General features: G+C 48.0%; 1 protein-coding gene across 1 annotated transcript in view; it reads right to left on the reverse strand.

Moving 5' to 3' along the window:
- The window catches only part of BRWD1 (bromodomain and WD repeat domain containing 1), a 124,993-nt gene extending 120,240 nt beyond the window's left edge, over positions 1 to 4,753 (reverse strand). The window contains exons 1-4 of the mRNA XM_055569708.1: positions 4,470 to 4,753; positions 4,300 to 4,358; positions 4,137 to 4,166; positions 3,927 to 3,986 (exon numbers count right to left, since the gene is read on the reverse strand). Of these exons, the coding sequence (XP_055425683.1) occupies positions 3,927 to 3,986; positions 4,137 to 4,166; positions 4,300 to 4,358; positions 4,470 to 4,518 (198 nt within the window). The 5' untranslated portion in view covers positions 4,519 to 4,753. The remainder of the gene's footprint in view (positions 1 to 3,926; positions 3,987 to 4,136; positions 4,167 to 4,299; positions 4,359 to 4,469) is intronic.
- Between the last annotated feature and the right edge of the window lie 8,690 nt (positions 4,754 to 13,443).

Below are 13,443 nucleotides of genomic sequence, written 5' to 3' on the forward strand. Positions count from 1 at the left end.
AAAAGAAGCAGAGATATATTTTTACAAATCACAGTTATTCTGATATACTAACAAATGTTGTACTTACTGAACTATTTTTAATGTTTGAAAGAGTAAAAAATAATAATCTATGATAAATTTAAAATATATTTACAACACTTAAATTATTAGAAAGATTATGCTTAGATCTAAATGTGCCATATAGAGGCTTCTACAGATTAAAACCATCATTGTAAATATAGTGTGGAAATCCCTAAGGAAATTTAATTAAGTGGTGTTAATATTTTTTAAGTGGTGTGAAATATTTTAAGATTAAATTCGCATGACAAATCAAACACTAATCAGAATGTAAAAATAAATATACTGGTTTCTACATATTACTAGATTTATAAGATTTGTAAATGAACTTAAAGGTTTAAGAAAAATGACTACTTCCAATTCTAATAAACCAAATACTGATTTCAATACAAATAACTCTGTTCTCCTTACACAAAAGGTCTACTCAAACATGACCAAACAAATAAAAAACAGTGAATGATAATAAACCCCCTAATGATAGTCTACAATTTAAGAATCTTCATTTTTTTTCCCCTGCTTAAGGAAGAGACTGGCCTACAAAAATTAATCATGTCACTCAATTACAAAGTATACCAAATCTCTCTCTCCTTTTCAAATACACCCCTCCTTTACAAACCTTTCCAATTCTCATGCCCAATTCTATACTTCTATTTCATTCTTCCCCTTTCTTTACCACCAAAACTCATAAAAATTACATAAAAATTCACAGGCTCAACTGCTAATGCAGAGTTGGTATTAAGCGATAACTAGTTTCAATTTTCCTAAGAAAATACCAAAAATATTCTTGCTTCCAAAGCACAAGCTGGACTAATAGCACAGTCACAAGTCTAAGATAAACTGCAGCTGTGCAGACATTGATACTAGAATCACTTGAAAGGTTTTAAAATAATAGTGATGTGCAGTCAGTCCCACCACAAAGACTCTGATTTAAGTGGTCTGGGGCACAGCCTGGGCAGATTTTACAAAGCTTTCCAGATGGCTGTGATCCAAGAATCAGAACTACTGAGAAAAAGGAATAAACAACATACAGAAACAAACAACATTTATATGGAATCAGACAAAACCAAAATGTGAAATATTCTACAGAATAACTCAAGTATCTTCAGTAGATCTACAGCACGGGGGGGCGGGGGGGGGGGGGAACTATGCAAGATAGAAAGATTTAAGATCATTTCAGCATGACCCATGAACCTTGTCTGAAGCCCAATTCAAGGCAAATATTGAAAAAAATAGCAAACTGGTAATGAATTTATAATACAGAAACTCGTTACATTGTTATCATTTGTGTATATTTGAATGTGTCCCTGCTAAGTCGCTTCAGTCATGTCTGACTCTTTTTGAACCATAAGGACTGTAGCCTGCCAGGCTCCTCTGTCTGGGATTCTCCAGGCAAGAATACTGGAGCGGGTTGCCATGCCCTCCTCCAGGGGATCTTCCTGACCCAGGGCTCAAACCCACATTGGCAGGAGTGTTCTTCACCACTAGTGCCACCTGGAATACTTAAAAATATATATTTTTTAAGAGAAAAAGAGTTTGGAGAACTAGAAGCTACTCACATACCCCTGACAAAAGAATAATTCTCTACACAGAAAGCTCCCTGTCTACCACTTAGTGCTGGGAAAGGAGGCAGGAGGAAGGTAAAGGAGGCAGAGGCTCCTCACCAGACAAATCACCCAGGCAATGAGAAAGCATATGTTACAGCCACATCACAGGGCATATCACAGAGCAAGATTCCCAATACTTTAAAGCAGAATTTTATTATTTTTTTGGCCACACTGTGCAGCATATGAAGGATCTCAGATGAAGCACAGAGTTTTAACCACTGGACCACCAGGGAAGTCCTGAAAGCAGAATTTTAAGCAGTACTAACAGGAAAAGCCAAAAAATATATGAATCTATTTTTAATGTAACTTTCCCAGTAGTTATAGCATCATGCTTATTTCAAAATGTAAACAACTTTATTCTCAGTAACATAGCTGCACGTCTTATCAATAATGCTTTGCTGGGGAGAGGCGGTGGGCGAGGGTTAGATTGGAGGAAGTTTGGGGTTAGCAGATGCAAACTGGTACATACAGAATGGGTAAACAAGGTCCTACTGTATAGCACAGAGAACTATCTGTATTCTGCAAGAAGCCATAATGGAAAATAATATGAAAAGGAATGTATATATGTGTGTAACTGAGTCACTTTGCTGTACAGCAGTAATTAACACATTGTAATTCAACCATAGTTCACTAAAAAAAAAAATTTCAAAAATTATGTTTTTCTGCTTCACGGACACACTGTTTGCACCTAGTAACAGGAGTAAAACATCCTTTCAATATTCCCTTTAAGGTTCAAAATGTCAAACTCAAGAAAACATTAAAAACTCTGCCATGATGAAGAATTTTTACAACTCCCTTTCTTGAAAATACTTTGAGTTTGCTTCAAAAAACTCTAGAAGGGAAATATTAAAACTGGCAATTAAAATAGAATCTTTTGTTACATTCACCCAGCTTTAAGTGTCAACACTTAACTGTTCAGTATCTATCAAGCATAAAGACTCACAAACACGGAGAACAGACTTGTGGTTGCCAAAGAGGAGGTGGGAGTGGGGGAAGGACAGACCGGGAATTCGGGATTCACAGACGCAAACTGTTGTATCTGGGATGGATAAACAACAAGGTACTTCTGTACAGCACAGGGAACTATAATTAATATCCTGTGACAAACCGTAATGGAAAAGAATATGAAAAAGTATGTACGTATGCATAACAATCACTTTGCTGTACAGCAGAAATTATCTCAAAACTGTAAATTATGTTGTAAATTAACTATACTTCAACAAAGGTTTAAAAAAAACTTTTCATATATAGGTAACAAATCTATTTCTGTTCTTTTACATAATTTTAAAATGGTGATGTTATTCTATATTAACACCTACTTCTACTTGCAGTTGTTAGAACTACAGTAAAACATCACTCAGCTCTTTTTCTCTCAGCTGTTTTGCACGTACAAGTCGCTGAATATGCAACTAACGAAAATCCTTTGTCCTAAATACACAAGTCAGAAAAAAATTTTCCTGAGAAATATTTTATGTCACTAAGGACTAACAAGTGGCTCAAACCAAATCACATACTGTGAGAGCAACTAAAAAAGATAACAAAGTACAATGAAAAGAGAACTGTAATCCATGTTACTGGTGCTCCAGCAAGAGAAACTGCATCTTTAGGCCCTACATTTAAGTTATATACAGCAAAGAGCAATATTAAAAATTCATAAAAATAAGTTTCCTAAGGCACTACTCTACAAGTGTAGCACAGTTTAGAGCGGCAAAAGTACTGGAGGAGTGGTAGAGTCTCACAGCAGCAAGATTTTTATTACTCTGCTGAGGGAAAAAGAAAGAAAAACGTTCCAAGAGAGGAACATCTCTCCACCTTTGAGACATGATTTCTATTCCTAGGAACAAGTGGTTGGAGGATCTGGGAGGGGCAAATGGAGGAAGACCAATCAGAGGTCGAGTTACAAGTCGGGATCCGAAGCAACACAGATGAGAGCAGCTCGCTGACTGGGTGGCACGCCCCCGGCTCTCACCAGACGCACCGCACCTGGGGACCCACCCGGCCACAAACCGCGGCCACGGGGTCGCCCCCACCTACCCCCGCCGCCCCCGGGGCCGTTTCCTGCCCAAACAAACCAGCCACCCCAAAACAAAACAAAACCTACGGGGGGAAGTCCCGCCGTCCCCGTGGCTCCCCGGCCGCCTGCCCGCCCCCTCCGAGCGCCGCTCTGTCACTTCGTCCCTTCAGCGGGAGCCCCGAAAAGGGGGCGGGGAGGGGGGGGGGGGCGGGCGCTGGGAAACATCGGGATGGAAATGTCAAAAGTCTCACCAATTCCTCGTAGCTCCTGTTGTGCTCGTTGCCCTCCCAGTCCAACCTCTTCGGCAGCAACTGCAAAGACCCGAGACGCACACGACTGACCACCGCGCAGGGCAGGAAGGGTGCGGGGGTGGGGGGCGGCGGGGCAGGGGCGGGGGAGCCGGGCGAGCGGCCCCCAGGCAGGGCCGGCGGGGGACGCGGAGGACGCCGCCAAGCACAGACCTGATACTGCTCCAGCTCCTGCACCAACACCTGCAGCCGAAGAGACGCGCAGTTAGGGGGGTGCCGCACCCCGGTCCACCCGACGCCCTCCTCCCCGCGACCCCGGGCGGCGGCGGGGCCCGGGCTCCCGGAGCGCGGCCACCGCCCGCGGGCCCGCACTCACCTGGGCGGCTCTCCGACATGGGCCGGCTGATAGGTACCGGGCGATGAGGAAGTACAGTTCTGCAGAGAAACGGGGAGACCAGTCAGGAGACGGGGAGACCGCGGCGGCGGGGAGGGGGCCGGGGCCCAGGCAGGGGCGCCGGGGGAGGGCGCGGGCGCCGCGCGTCTTACCCGACTCGATGAGAGGCACCGGGCGTCGGGCGGGCGAGGGCTCCGCCATGGCCGGGCGGGGGCCGGGGCGGGAGCGGGCAAGCAAAGCGTGTAGGCCGCGCCGAGGCCTGACCGGGCCGGCGTCCCTCTACCTCAGGCGCGCCGCCGCCGCCATGCCGTGCGCGCCGCCAGCGCTGACGCCTCCGCGAAGTAGTGCCCCCGTGGGAGAAAAAGTAGTTCCTCTGTGGGAGCCGCCTGCGACACGGGACGAACGACGTTTGGGCCCCGCCCGGAAGAGTGAGCCTGCCTCCTTCTCTGCCTCAGGGGACGCAGGGAGGAGGCTGTATGCGCCAGGAGTCAGGCCCCAGGGAGGCGGCGAGTGGGGGAGGGGCGCGCGCGTGGCTGGGATCCCTGCGCGCGGTGAAGCGGCAGCCGGCCATTGTGAGGCGGCGGCCGAGCTGCGCGGCTGGGCTGGCGCCGGGGGCGGAGGTCGGGCGGGGGCAGCGCCGGGGGCTAGGGTGGGGGTGGGGACAGGTTCCAGCTTTTCCAGCCAGAACTGAACTGCGAGACGCGGGGCCGCAGGGGCCCAGGAGGGGCGGCGGAGTCTCCGACTTCGGGCTGTCAGAAGAACATCACAGTCAACTGGGGCCAGTGCGTTTGCCCCCCGCGAAAGAACGCTGTCTTTGAGGACGCGAAACCCTTAAAACTGAAAAGCGTGCTAGCTGCAAAGAGTAGAACGCTGGCCCGAGAAGCTTTGCCAGGAGACGGGAGGAGGAATGCGGGGAAGACAAAGGATGGGAGAACCGGGGGCGGGGAAGGGGGGCTGCCTCGGACACTAACCCTCTACGGTTCGGAGGGTACTGCAAACGTTACGGAGAGTCCACGTTGCTGAGTGCAGTAGGAAGAAGATAGAACCGTGAGACCCCCGCCGCAGCCCTGGGGAAACCCAGAAGGGTGAAAGAAAACGCACTACATGGCAAAGGATGTCGACCTGGCTAGTTGGGGAAGGCAGTCCAGGCCGGCGATGACTTAGCCGGATAGGAAGTGGGGTGGGAGGAAGCGGGCCATAGTAACGCAGCGGCCCACTCCCTTAGACGACACCTGGGGGAGGGGGAAGCCATGCGTACTTAGGATACTCTTGGAAGGCAGTAGTAGGATTTGAGCCTGGGGCAGCGGACGAGGATCCGGAAAATGTCCTTCAGGCTGTGCTAGGCTGCGGATTCGTTCACTCCGCCTAGCCAAGGCCCTGTCTGAGCTCTAAAGAAGAACAGCAGGAAGCAAAACACTGCCCTCAAGGAGTTGTTTATTCTGCAGTCGCTCAGTCGTGTCCGACTCTGCGACCCTATGGACTGCAGCAAACCAGACTCCCCTGTCCTTTGCTGTCTCCTGGAGTTTGCTCAGATTCATGCCCAGTGAGTCCGTGATGTTATCTAACCATCGAGAGTGGACACTGAAAATTCCAGTTCCTACTGCTGTAGAGTGACCTTCACAGCATAGAGAAGTTAGGATAGTGGTTTAGATCAGACCCTGGAGTGGGACTAACCCTGGTCCTTGCCGGGCTATTCAGTGTGTGACTTTAAGTAAATCACAACCTCTGAGGCCAGTTTTCTTCGCAAGTGAACTGCAAATATTTGTCCCTACTTTATAGGGGAGGATATAACGGGTTAACCTGTGTTCTTAGCATGTAGCAGGCACCATATACGTGCCAGCTTTTATTCACACCACGTGACAAAAGTTTTTATACATGTTTGTGAGGGAATAGTCCAAACGTGTTTGAGCAAGTGCGTCTTGTATCTGTTGGTTCAGCAAACACTATGACGTGATGGGGATAAAAATGAAGGAATAAGCTACAGCTTTGCCATCCCAAATTTCAGTGTCTGTTAGGAGAAAGGGTGCAAAGAATGAGATTTAGGGCAGGGATAGAAGGGAGGTTAACCCACATGTGGGAGGGGGAGAAAAGTGAAAGCATTAGTCACTCAATCGTGTCCGACTCTTTGTGACCCCACGGACTGTAACCCAATAGGCTCCTCTGCCCTTGGAATTCTCCAGGCAAGAATACTGGGGTGGGTTGCCATTCCCTTCTCCACAGGATCCTCCCAACCCAGGGATTGATCCCAGGTCTCCTGTATTGTACCCAGATTCTTTACCCTTTGAGCCACTAGGAGGGGGAGATTTTAGAAGAGTCTTAGTGTGGCAAGGGCCAAAATGTGAATAACATTCCAAGTTTAGGAACTCAAGTTTAGTAAGACTGCTTGGAGTAAGTTTGGAGGTGGGATGGGACTCACTAAATCAAACTTAAAGTTAGGGGAAGGGGAGTTGAAACTGGGAGCAAGTAAAGGGTTCTAAACAAGATAGGATTCGTTTTCATCTAGAATGATTTGAGAGTGTTAACACAGGAAACCACTTAGACCCCTAAAATAGGAAACAGTTGAAGTGCAGTCATTATAAGGATAGAAAGAGATGGCTTCAGAAATACCTAAGAGGTTCAGTCATAAGATGAGGTTGAAGTGGAATGAGAGGAAATGTCATAAAAATCTCAAGTTTGAGGCTTAGTAGAGTCAAGGTTGGGAGAAGGCAATGGCACCCCACTCCAGTACTTTTGCCTAGAAAATCCCATGGACAGAGGAGCCTGGTAGGCTGCAGTCCATGGGGTCTCTAGAGTTGGACACGACTGAGCGACTTCACTTTCACTTTTCGCTTTCATGCATTGGAGAAGGAAATGGCAACCCACTCCAGTGTTCTTGCCTGGAGAATCCCAGGGACGGGGAAGCCTGGTGGGCTGCCGTCTATGGGGTCGCACAGAGTCGGACACGACTGAAGCGACTTAGCAGCAGCAGCAGCAGCAGGGTCAAGGTTGTGCCACCAACTGAGATATGGCACACAGGCGGTAGCTAAATTGTTAAGATGGATAACTACCCAGAACAGTGTGATTATTTGACATTACAGTGCATATATCCCTGTAGGACAGTATGCTCTGATGCTCCAAGATAACCAAAGTTAGCAAGTAACAAAAACTTGAAGAGAGAATCTAACCTTTCAGAGATGGCCAGGCAGTTGCATATTTTATTTTGTAGCAGTCTCATAAAAGTAAAAGATAGCCCCCAAAACATGTTACAAGAATTTATATCCGGAACACTGGTCACTGTCCAAAACTGCAGTTCTGGTGTGGGCAGCTTGGTAACCGTTGTAAGAGGTCAGAGAGATGGCAGGAGTTTGCCGTTGCACAAGCCCTACTGGTTCCTTTACAACTCACTCTGACGTCTGTGACAAACACCATTCCTAGATTTGAAGTAGAAACGCAATATTGCTGACGGCAGGCAGAATATCTTCCCCCCTCCAGCTCTCAAGTGACAGAGACCCAAATTTGACTCCCACTTATGCCAGTGAAGTGGAGGAAAGGGGGAAATACTGTCCATCAGCAACTCCATAGTAGGGACTGCTGGAAATGGTCTCCAAACGAGGCACGAATCATGTCTGTCTCTCACACAACTGAATCCACACCATTCCAAATGTACACCCTTAGGTCTGCTTTGGGGGTAAATGGAAAGAACTTCTTCTGAATGTCAAAGTAATCGAAGGAAAGCAATTATTGAAGAAGTGCTTGGTAAGCAAAGGTTGAAAGATCTCAATGGCTAGTGACATCAGCTTTAACGCTGTCACCCATCTCCACTACAAGCAAACTACTACAACATTTTAGTCCTTGGATGCTTTAGTTCTCCTGAATAAGCATCTCTGATCTCCACAAAGGTCAGGTGCTACTAGTACTCTCACTTCACAGTGACCCCAGCCGAGAAAACAGGCCCAGAGACGCTGAGGAGGGCCCAAGGGCACATAGCTGCGAGCCTGGTGGGACAGTACTACCTTAGACAAAGCACAGGCCCCTGCAGGATGCTTTCTACCCTGGCTACATTGCATGAAAGAGGAAGCCGGGGCCAGAGAACTTGGACAAAAGCACACAGCTAGTAGGTAAGAGCTGAAACTTGAAAATGCATAATACATGTCTGATCTCACCACAGACAAGTCTGAGCCAGACTCTATTATTCTCGATTTAAGGATGAGGAAACCTAGGCTTAGAAAGTTTAAGAATTTGCCTAAAGGGGCTTCCCTAGTGATCCAGTAGTTAAGACCCCGGGCCACCAATGCAGGGGGCGTGGGTTTGATCCCTAGTTGGGTGATGAGGCGTACTAAGATCCCAGATGCCATGTGGTATGGCCAAAAGATTAAAAGACTTTAAAAAGAAAGAACTAATTTGTCTTAAAAAATAAAATGTGATGGGGCCTTCCAAGTCACTGCCTAGGAGCCACAAAGTCATGAAGTGTGAAAAGCACATCTGGAATACGGTGAGCAAAGCAGCCTGTTTCCAACACCTCCCATAGGAGAGTGATCCAAAATGAGGGTCAGAGTAGGTTGCAGTCACTTTTAAAAGAGTATAAAGGAGGTCAGTCTGTGAGCAGTGGAGATTATACAAAGAAAATTATTTACATTCTAATTCTAATTTCAATGTGTAAATGCAAATATCTGTGGTTAACTGAATTTAGTTTCAGCTTGTTGTTTTAGCCGCTCAGTTATGTCCGACTTTTTTGCGAACCCATGGACTGTAGCCCGCCATAGTCCTCTGTCCATGGGATTTCCCAGGCAAGAATACTGGAGTGGGTTGGCATTTCTTTCTCCAGGGGATCTTTCTGACCCAGGGATTGAACTGTCGTCTCCAACATTGGCAGGCAGATTCTTTACCACTGAGTCACCTGGGAAGCCCTTCATTTCAACTAGCAGGAACCAGTACTGCAGGGACCGTGTCAGCATAGTTCTGAGGGATGTAAAGAGAGGAGAGGACACTGGAACCTCTGGAAGAACAATACCACAAAACTGCATCAGTACATGGAAGTAAATTCAAGTGCACACAAAACCCGGCATCATTTCATTCATTCAACAAAAGTCAAATTTCCCTAAGGCAGGCCACATGGGGTAAACACTGGCTCCTGAGTTTCTGTAAGATAACTTCCCCAGAAGTAGAAGAGTTAATATCTTGATAGATTTCCAGGGAACTTTGAAAGAAAAGAAAAAAAAAAACAAAAAAAAACAAAAAACACGAGTAACTTTGGGATCAGGCCCTAGTCACTAGCAGACCTTGCATCTAATTCCCAAGGCCCCTCCTCCATCTCGGGGCAGTGTCGCCTTTCTCTCAGGACCTCTTCTTCCCTCTTAGTCTAGCCCAGTCAGCTGTCCCCTGAATGCAGCCAGTCCCTGCCTCCCTCAGCAAATTGTTTCCACATATATCTCTTCCCTTTCAGTTCTGCCTCTCCCTTCCCTTTCAGTTCTCCTCTCCCTTGTCGTTGGCTTCTGTCTCTCATGTTCCCACACTGCAGGCACTGGCCCGTGTCCATCTCCAAGATGTACCAGTTCTTCCTTTGAAGTGTCTCTCAGGGCACTGTGGAAAACAGTGAGGTTGGGCATGACCTTGGGAACATGGGAGCCAGCATCAGAATGTCCCTGTGGTTGAACATGGCTTACTAGTTGAGCAGCTTCTCTGTGGCTCAGCATTTGTTTTTGATTTTTTAATCATTTTTATAATGGGGGTGCCAGCTAATAGATCACACATGTTGAATGTTTCTGTTTCCTGGGCGCTGTGCTAAGCCATTGACTGTACCATTTACACTCAGTGTGATAATGAGGCTACTTATGAGCACTTCTGATGCCTGCGGAGCTCTTTGAGCAATGCCTCTCTCTCAACGTGATGCTATCACATAAAAATGAGTATTCTGTGCTCCATTCCCTCCCAAAGAGGCTCTTCCTTGACTCCCTACCCAATTTCCCACAGCACAACTCTGCATATTCTATTCAAGCCTTTCTTGATCCCTAACACCTAAAGTTAAACTCCTGGCATGTTCTGAAAGCCGGGTGGGCTGCCTGGTGCTCTACCCTCTCCCCCCTCACCCCACCCCCACCCCCTGCATCCCCAGGCCAGCTGACTGCACTAACAGTAAAGGGCTCTCTTGCCCTCGGGCTTCATCCAGTAGGAGGCCCCCGAGGGAGGTGAGAGAAGCGGGTTTCTATTTTCCCAGCTACCTTCCTGCCAGGCCATAGGTTGGTGGCAGCTGTTGTTCCTCAGCTGGAGGCCACAGTTCTTGAGAAATAACCCTGTGTCCACACAGCAATTGTCTTGGGGTTTTGATATCCCTGGCCCTTTAGGACTTTGGCTTGTCTTCCCAGTAAGACGAAAGTCCCTGAAGGTGCTTCACCATCCCTTGTGCTAAGTTGCTTCATTCATGTCTGACTCTGCAACCCCATGGACCATAGCCTGCTAGGCTCCTCTGTCCATGGGATTCTCTAGGCAAGAATACTGGAGTGGGTTGCCATGTCCTCCTCCAGGGGATCTTCCCAACCCAGGGATCAAACCCTTGCCTCATGCCTCCTGCATTGGCAGGCAGGTTCTTTACCACTAGCGACACCTGGGAAGCCCGTTTATTTTTACTGCCCACACTCTTATAAGTAATCATTGTTGTTGTTCAGTCACTAAGTCATATCCGACTCTTTGTGACCCCATGGATTGCAGCATGGCAGGCTCCTCTGTCCTCCACTATCTCCCAGAATTTGCTCAAACTCCTGTCCATTGAGTCAGTGATGCTATTCAACCATCTCATTCTCTTGTCGTCCCCTTCTCCTGCCCTCAGTCTTTCCCAGCATCAGGGACTTTTCCAATGAGTCAGTTCTTCACATCAGGTGGCCAAAGTATTGGAGCTTTAGCTGCAGCATCAGTCCTTCCAATTAATGTTCAGGCTTGATTTCCTTTAGGATTGACTGGTTAATAACATCACTACTGCTCCTCCCTTATCCCAATGTGTTACGCGTTCTGTATTCTTCCAGAGCTCTGATAGGTGCTTATTCTCTCCACCATGACTGCTACCCTCAACTGTATCCCCTGGGACGGTCCACAGCACCCCCTGTCCAGCTCTCTCTCCCCTCTGCTTCAAGATTTCTTTCTTGTCTATACACATCTGTCCTCTAGCCTGAAAGTATCCACCTAGACCCCAAAACTCCTTCCTTCACAAAACGTTTCTTAAGTCATTCTGGTTCTGGTTAATCTCTTTTCAGAAATCTTAGAATCATCTGTCTTTTCTACCTCACATGCTCATCAGTAAGCCCTGATGAGCCAACCTTCAGGGTAGATCTCTAATCTGAGCACTTCTCACCCAAATGAGCACAGCAATCTCCTAAATGTCTTCCTCCTTCTGTCTTCATCCTGTTACTGCCCATTCTCAACAGGCCACTGACGGATCCTTAAAACCTGTCAGATGTGTCCTTCTCTAAAAATGCTTCACAGGTTCCCATCTGACTCAAAGGCCAAGGCCCAAGAGGCCCAGAGGAGCTGATCTCACTGGTCTTTCTCTGACCTCTTGACCCACTGTGCTCCCCTCCCTTCACTCTGCTCTGACCACACTGGCCACCTTGTCATGCCAGGCATGCTGCTGCCCCAGGGCCTTTGAACATGCTGTCCTTCTGCCAAGAACCCTCTTCCCCTAGAACACCTCATAGCTCCCTTCCTACCCTCCTTTAAGTTTTCGCTCTAGTGTGTGTGCTAAGTTGCTTCAGTCATGTACGACTCTGCGACCCTATGGACTGTAGCCCGCCAGGCTCCTCTCCAGGTAGGAATACTGGGGTGGGTTGCCGTGCCCTCGTCCAGGGAATCTTCCCTACGTAGGGATCAAACCCACATCTCTTACGTCTCCTGCATTGGCAAATGAGTGCCACCTGTTAGTTTGGCTCTAAATCCATTGATTAAGTCTTGGCTCAGATGTTACCTTTTCAATGAGACCTTTCCTGAATGCCCTACAAAAAAAAAGTATAACCTACCCTCACTCTGCATGTCCATTTCCCTTTCTTTCCTCCCTGCATTCTTTTTTTCCTTAGTACTTTTGACCTTCTAACCTACTGTGAAATTTGCTCATCTCTTTTGTTTATTGCCTGACTCTTCTCACTCTGAAGGCAGACAGAGATATATGCCATCTTGCCCTCTGAAATCTCTCTAGAGCTACAACAAAGCCTAACACATGGTAAGCACACAATAAATAGCTGTTGGATGTTTAATGAAAAATTTCTGGAGCAGACAGTTCCTAAAATATGAGATAGTTATGCTCTCAACATTCACTCATAAAGCTTCTGGATAGTGTAGTAGTTAGACCTGGCGACAGCCCACAACAACCTGTTAGCCCTTAACAGACCTGGAGACCTGTCCCGCCCCCGCCTGGCCACAGTGCTGCCACAAAGACTAGACCAGCAAAAGTCAAGCCTGAAAGGCTGGGCGTGCCCTGTCCCTCTCCAGAACTACCCCCCACAGTGAGCCCACAGGAGGACCTCCTGGCTTCTCTCAAAGGCAGGAGGAAAGCCTTTTTGAGAGTCCAAGGTGAGTGGAAAGACCATTTTTGAGAGCAGGAACAGAGGCTGCTTTAGGGAGAGGATCAGAGCGCTCCATGGGTGGAAGTTCTGTCCTGCCTTTCTCATGGGCGTGGTGTGGCCTCAGCCTCCTCCCTGGCCACACAGTGCGCTATACCCACCGTACCCTCCAGAGACCACCTGGCTTTACCCCAACTGGTCCACAGCCTCTGGCCTGAGCCCTAACAGCAGAAAGTCCACCCACAGGACCCTCCCCAGCCCCTCCCCCAAGCAGGCACTGCCTTCTGGGGTTTCCTCCAAGTTTCACTCCGCAAAGATGAGGAGAGAAAGGAAACTAGCCTCAGGGCCTCCCCAAGATGTGAGCCACCACAGCTCCCCTGAGGGAGGGGAGGGAGGGGAAGCCCAGCAGGCTCAAGAGGAAGTTTGTACAGAGGAAAGGACAAAGGGTGGAGTCTAGGGAAGAAAGGAGAGCTCCAAGGTCCCTGGGTCGCCTGGCTGGGGAACCCTCCCCTCCCAACTAGGGTTGTTGGTTGTTGTTCAGTCACTAAGTCGAGTCAACTCTTTGCAACCCCATGGACTGCAGCCCGCCAGGCTCCTCTGTCCT

This window comes from Bubalus kerabau, chromosome 2 (genome assembly GCF_029407905.1).
Source record: "Bubalus kerabau isolate K-KA32 ecotype Philippines breed swamp buffalo chromosome 2, PCC_UOA_SB_1v2, whole genome shotgun sequence".
NCBI lineage: Eukaryota > Metazoa > Chordata > Mammalia > Artiodactyla > Bovidae > Bubalus > Bubalus kerabau.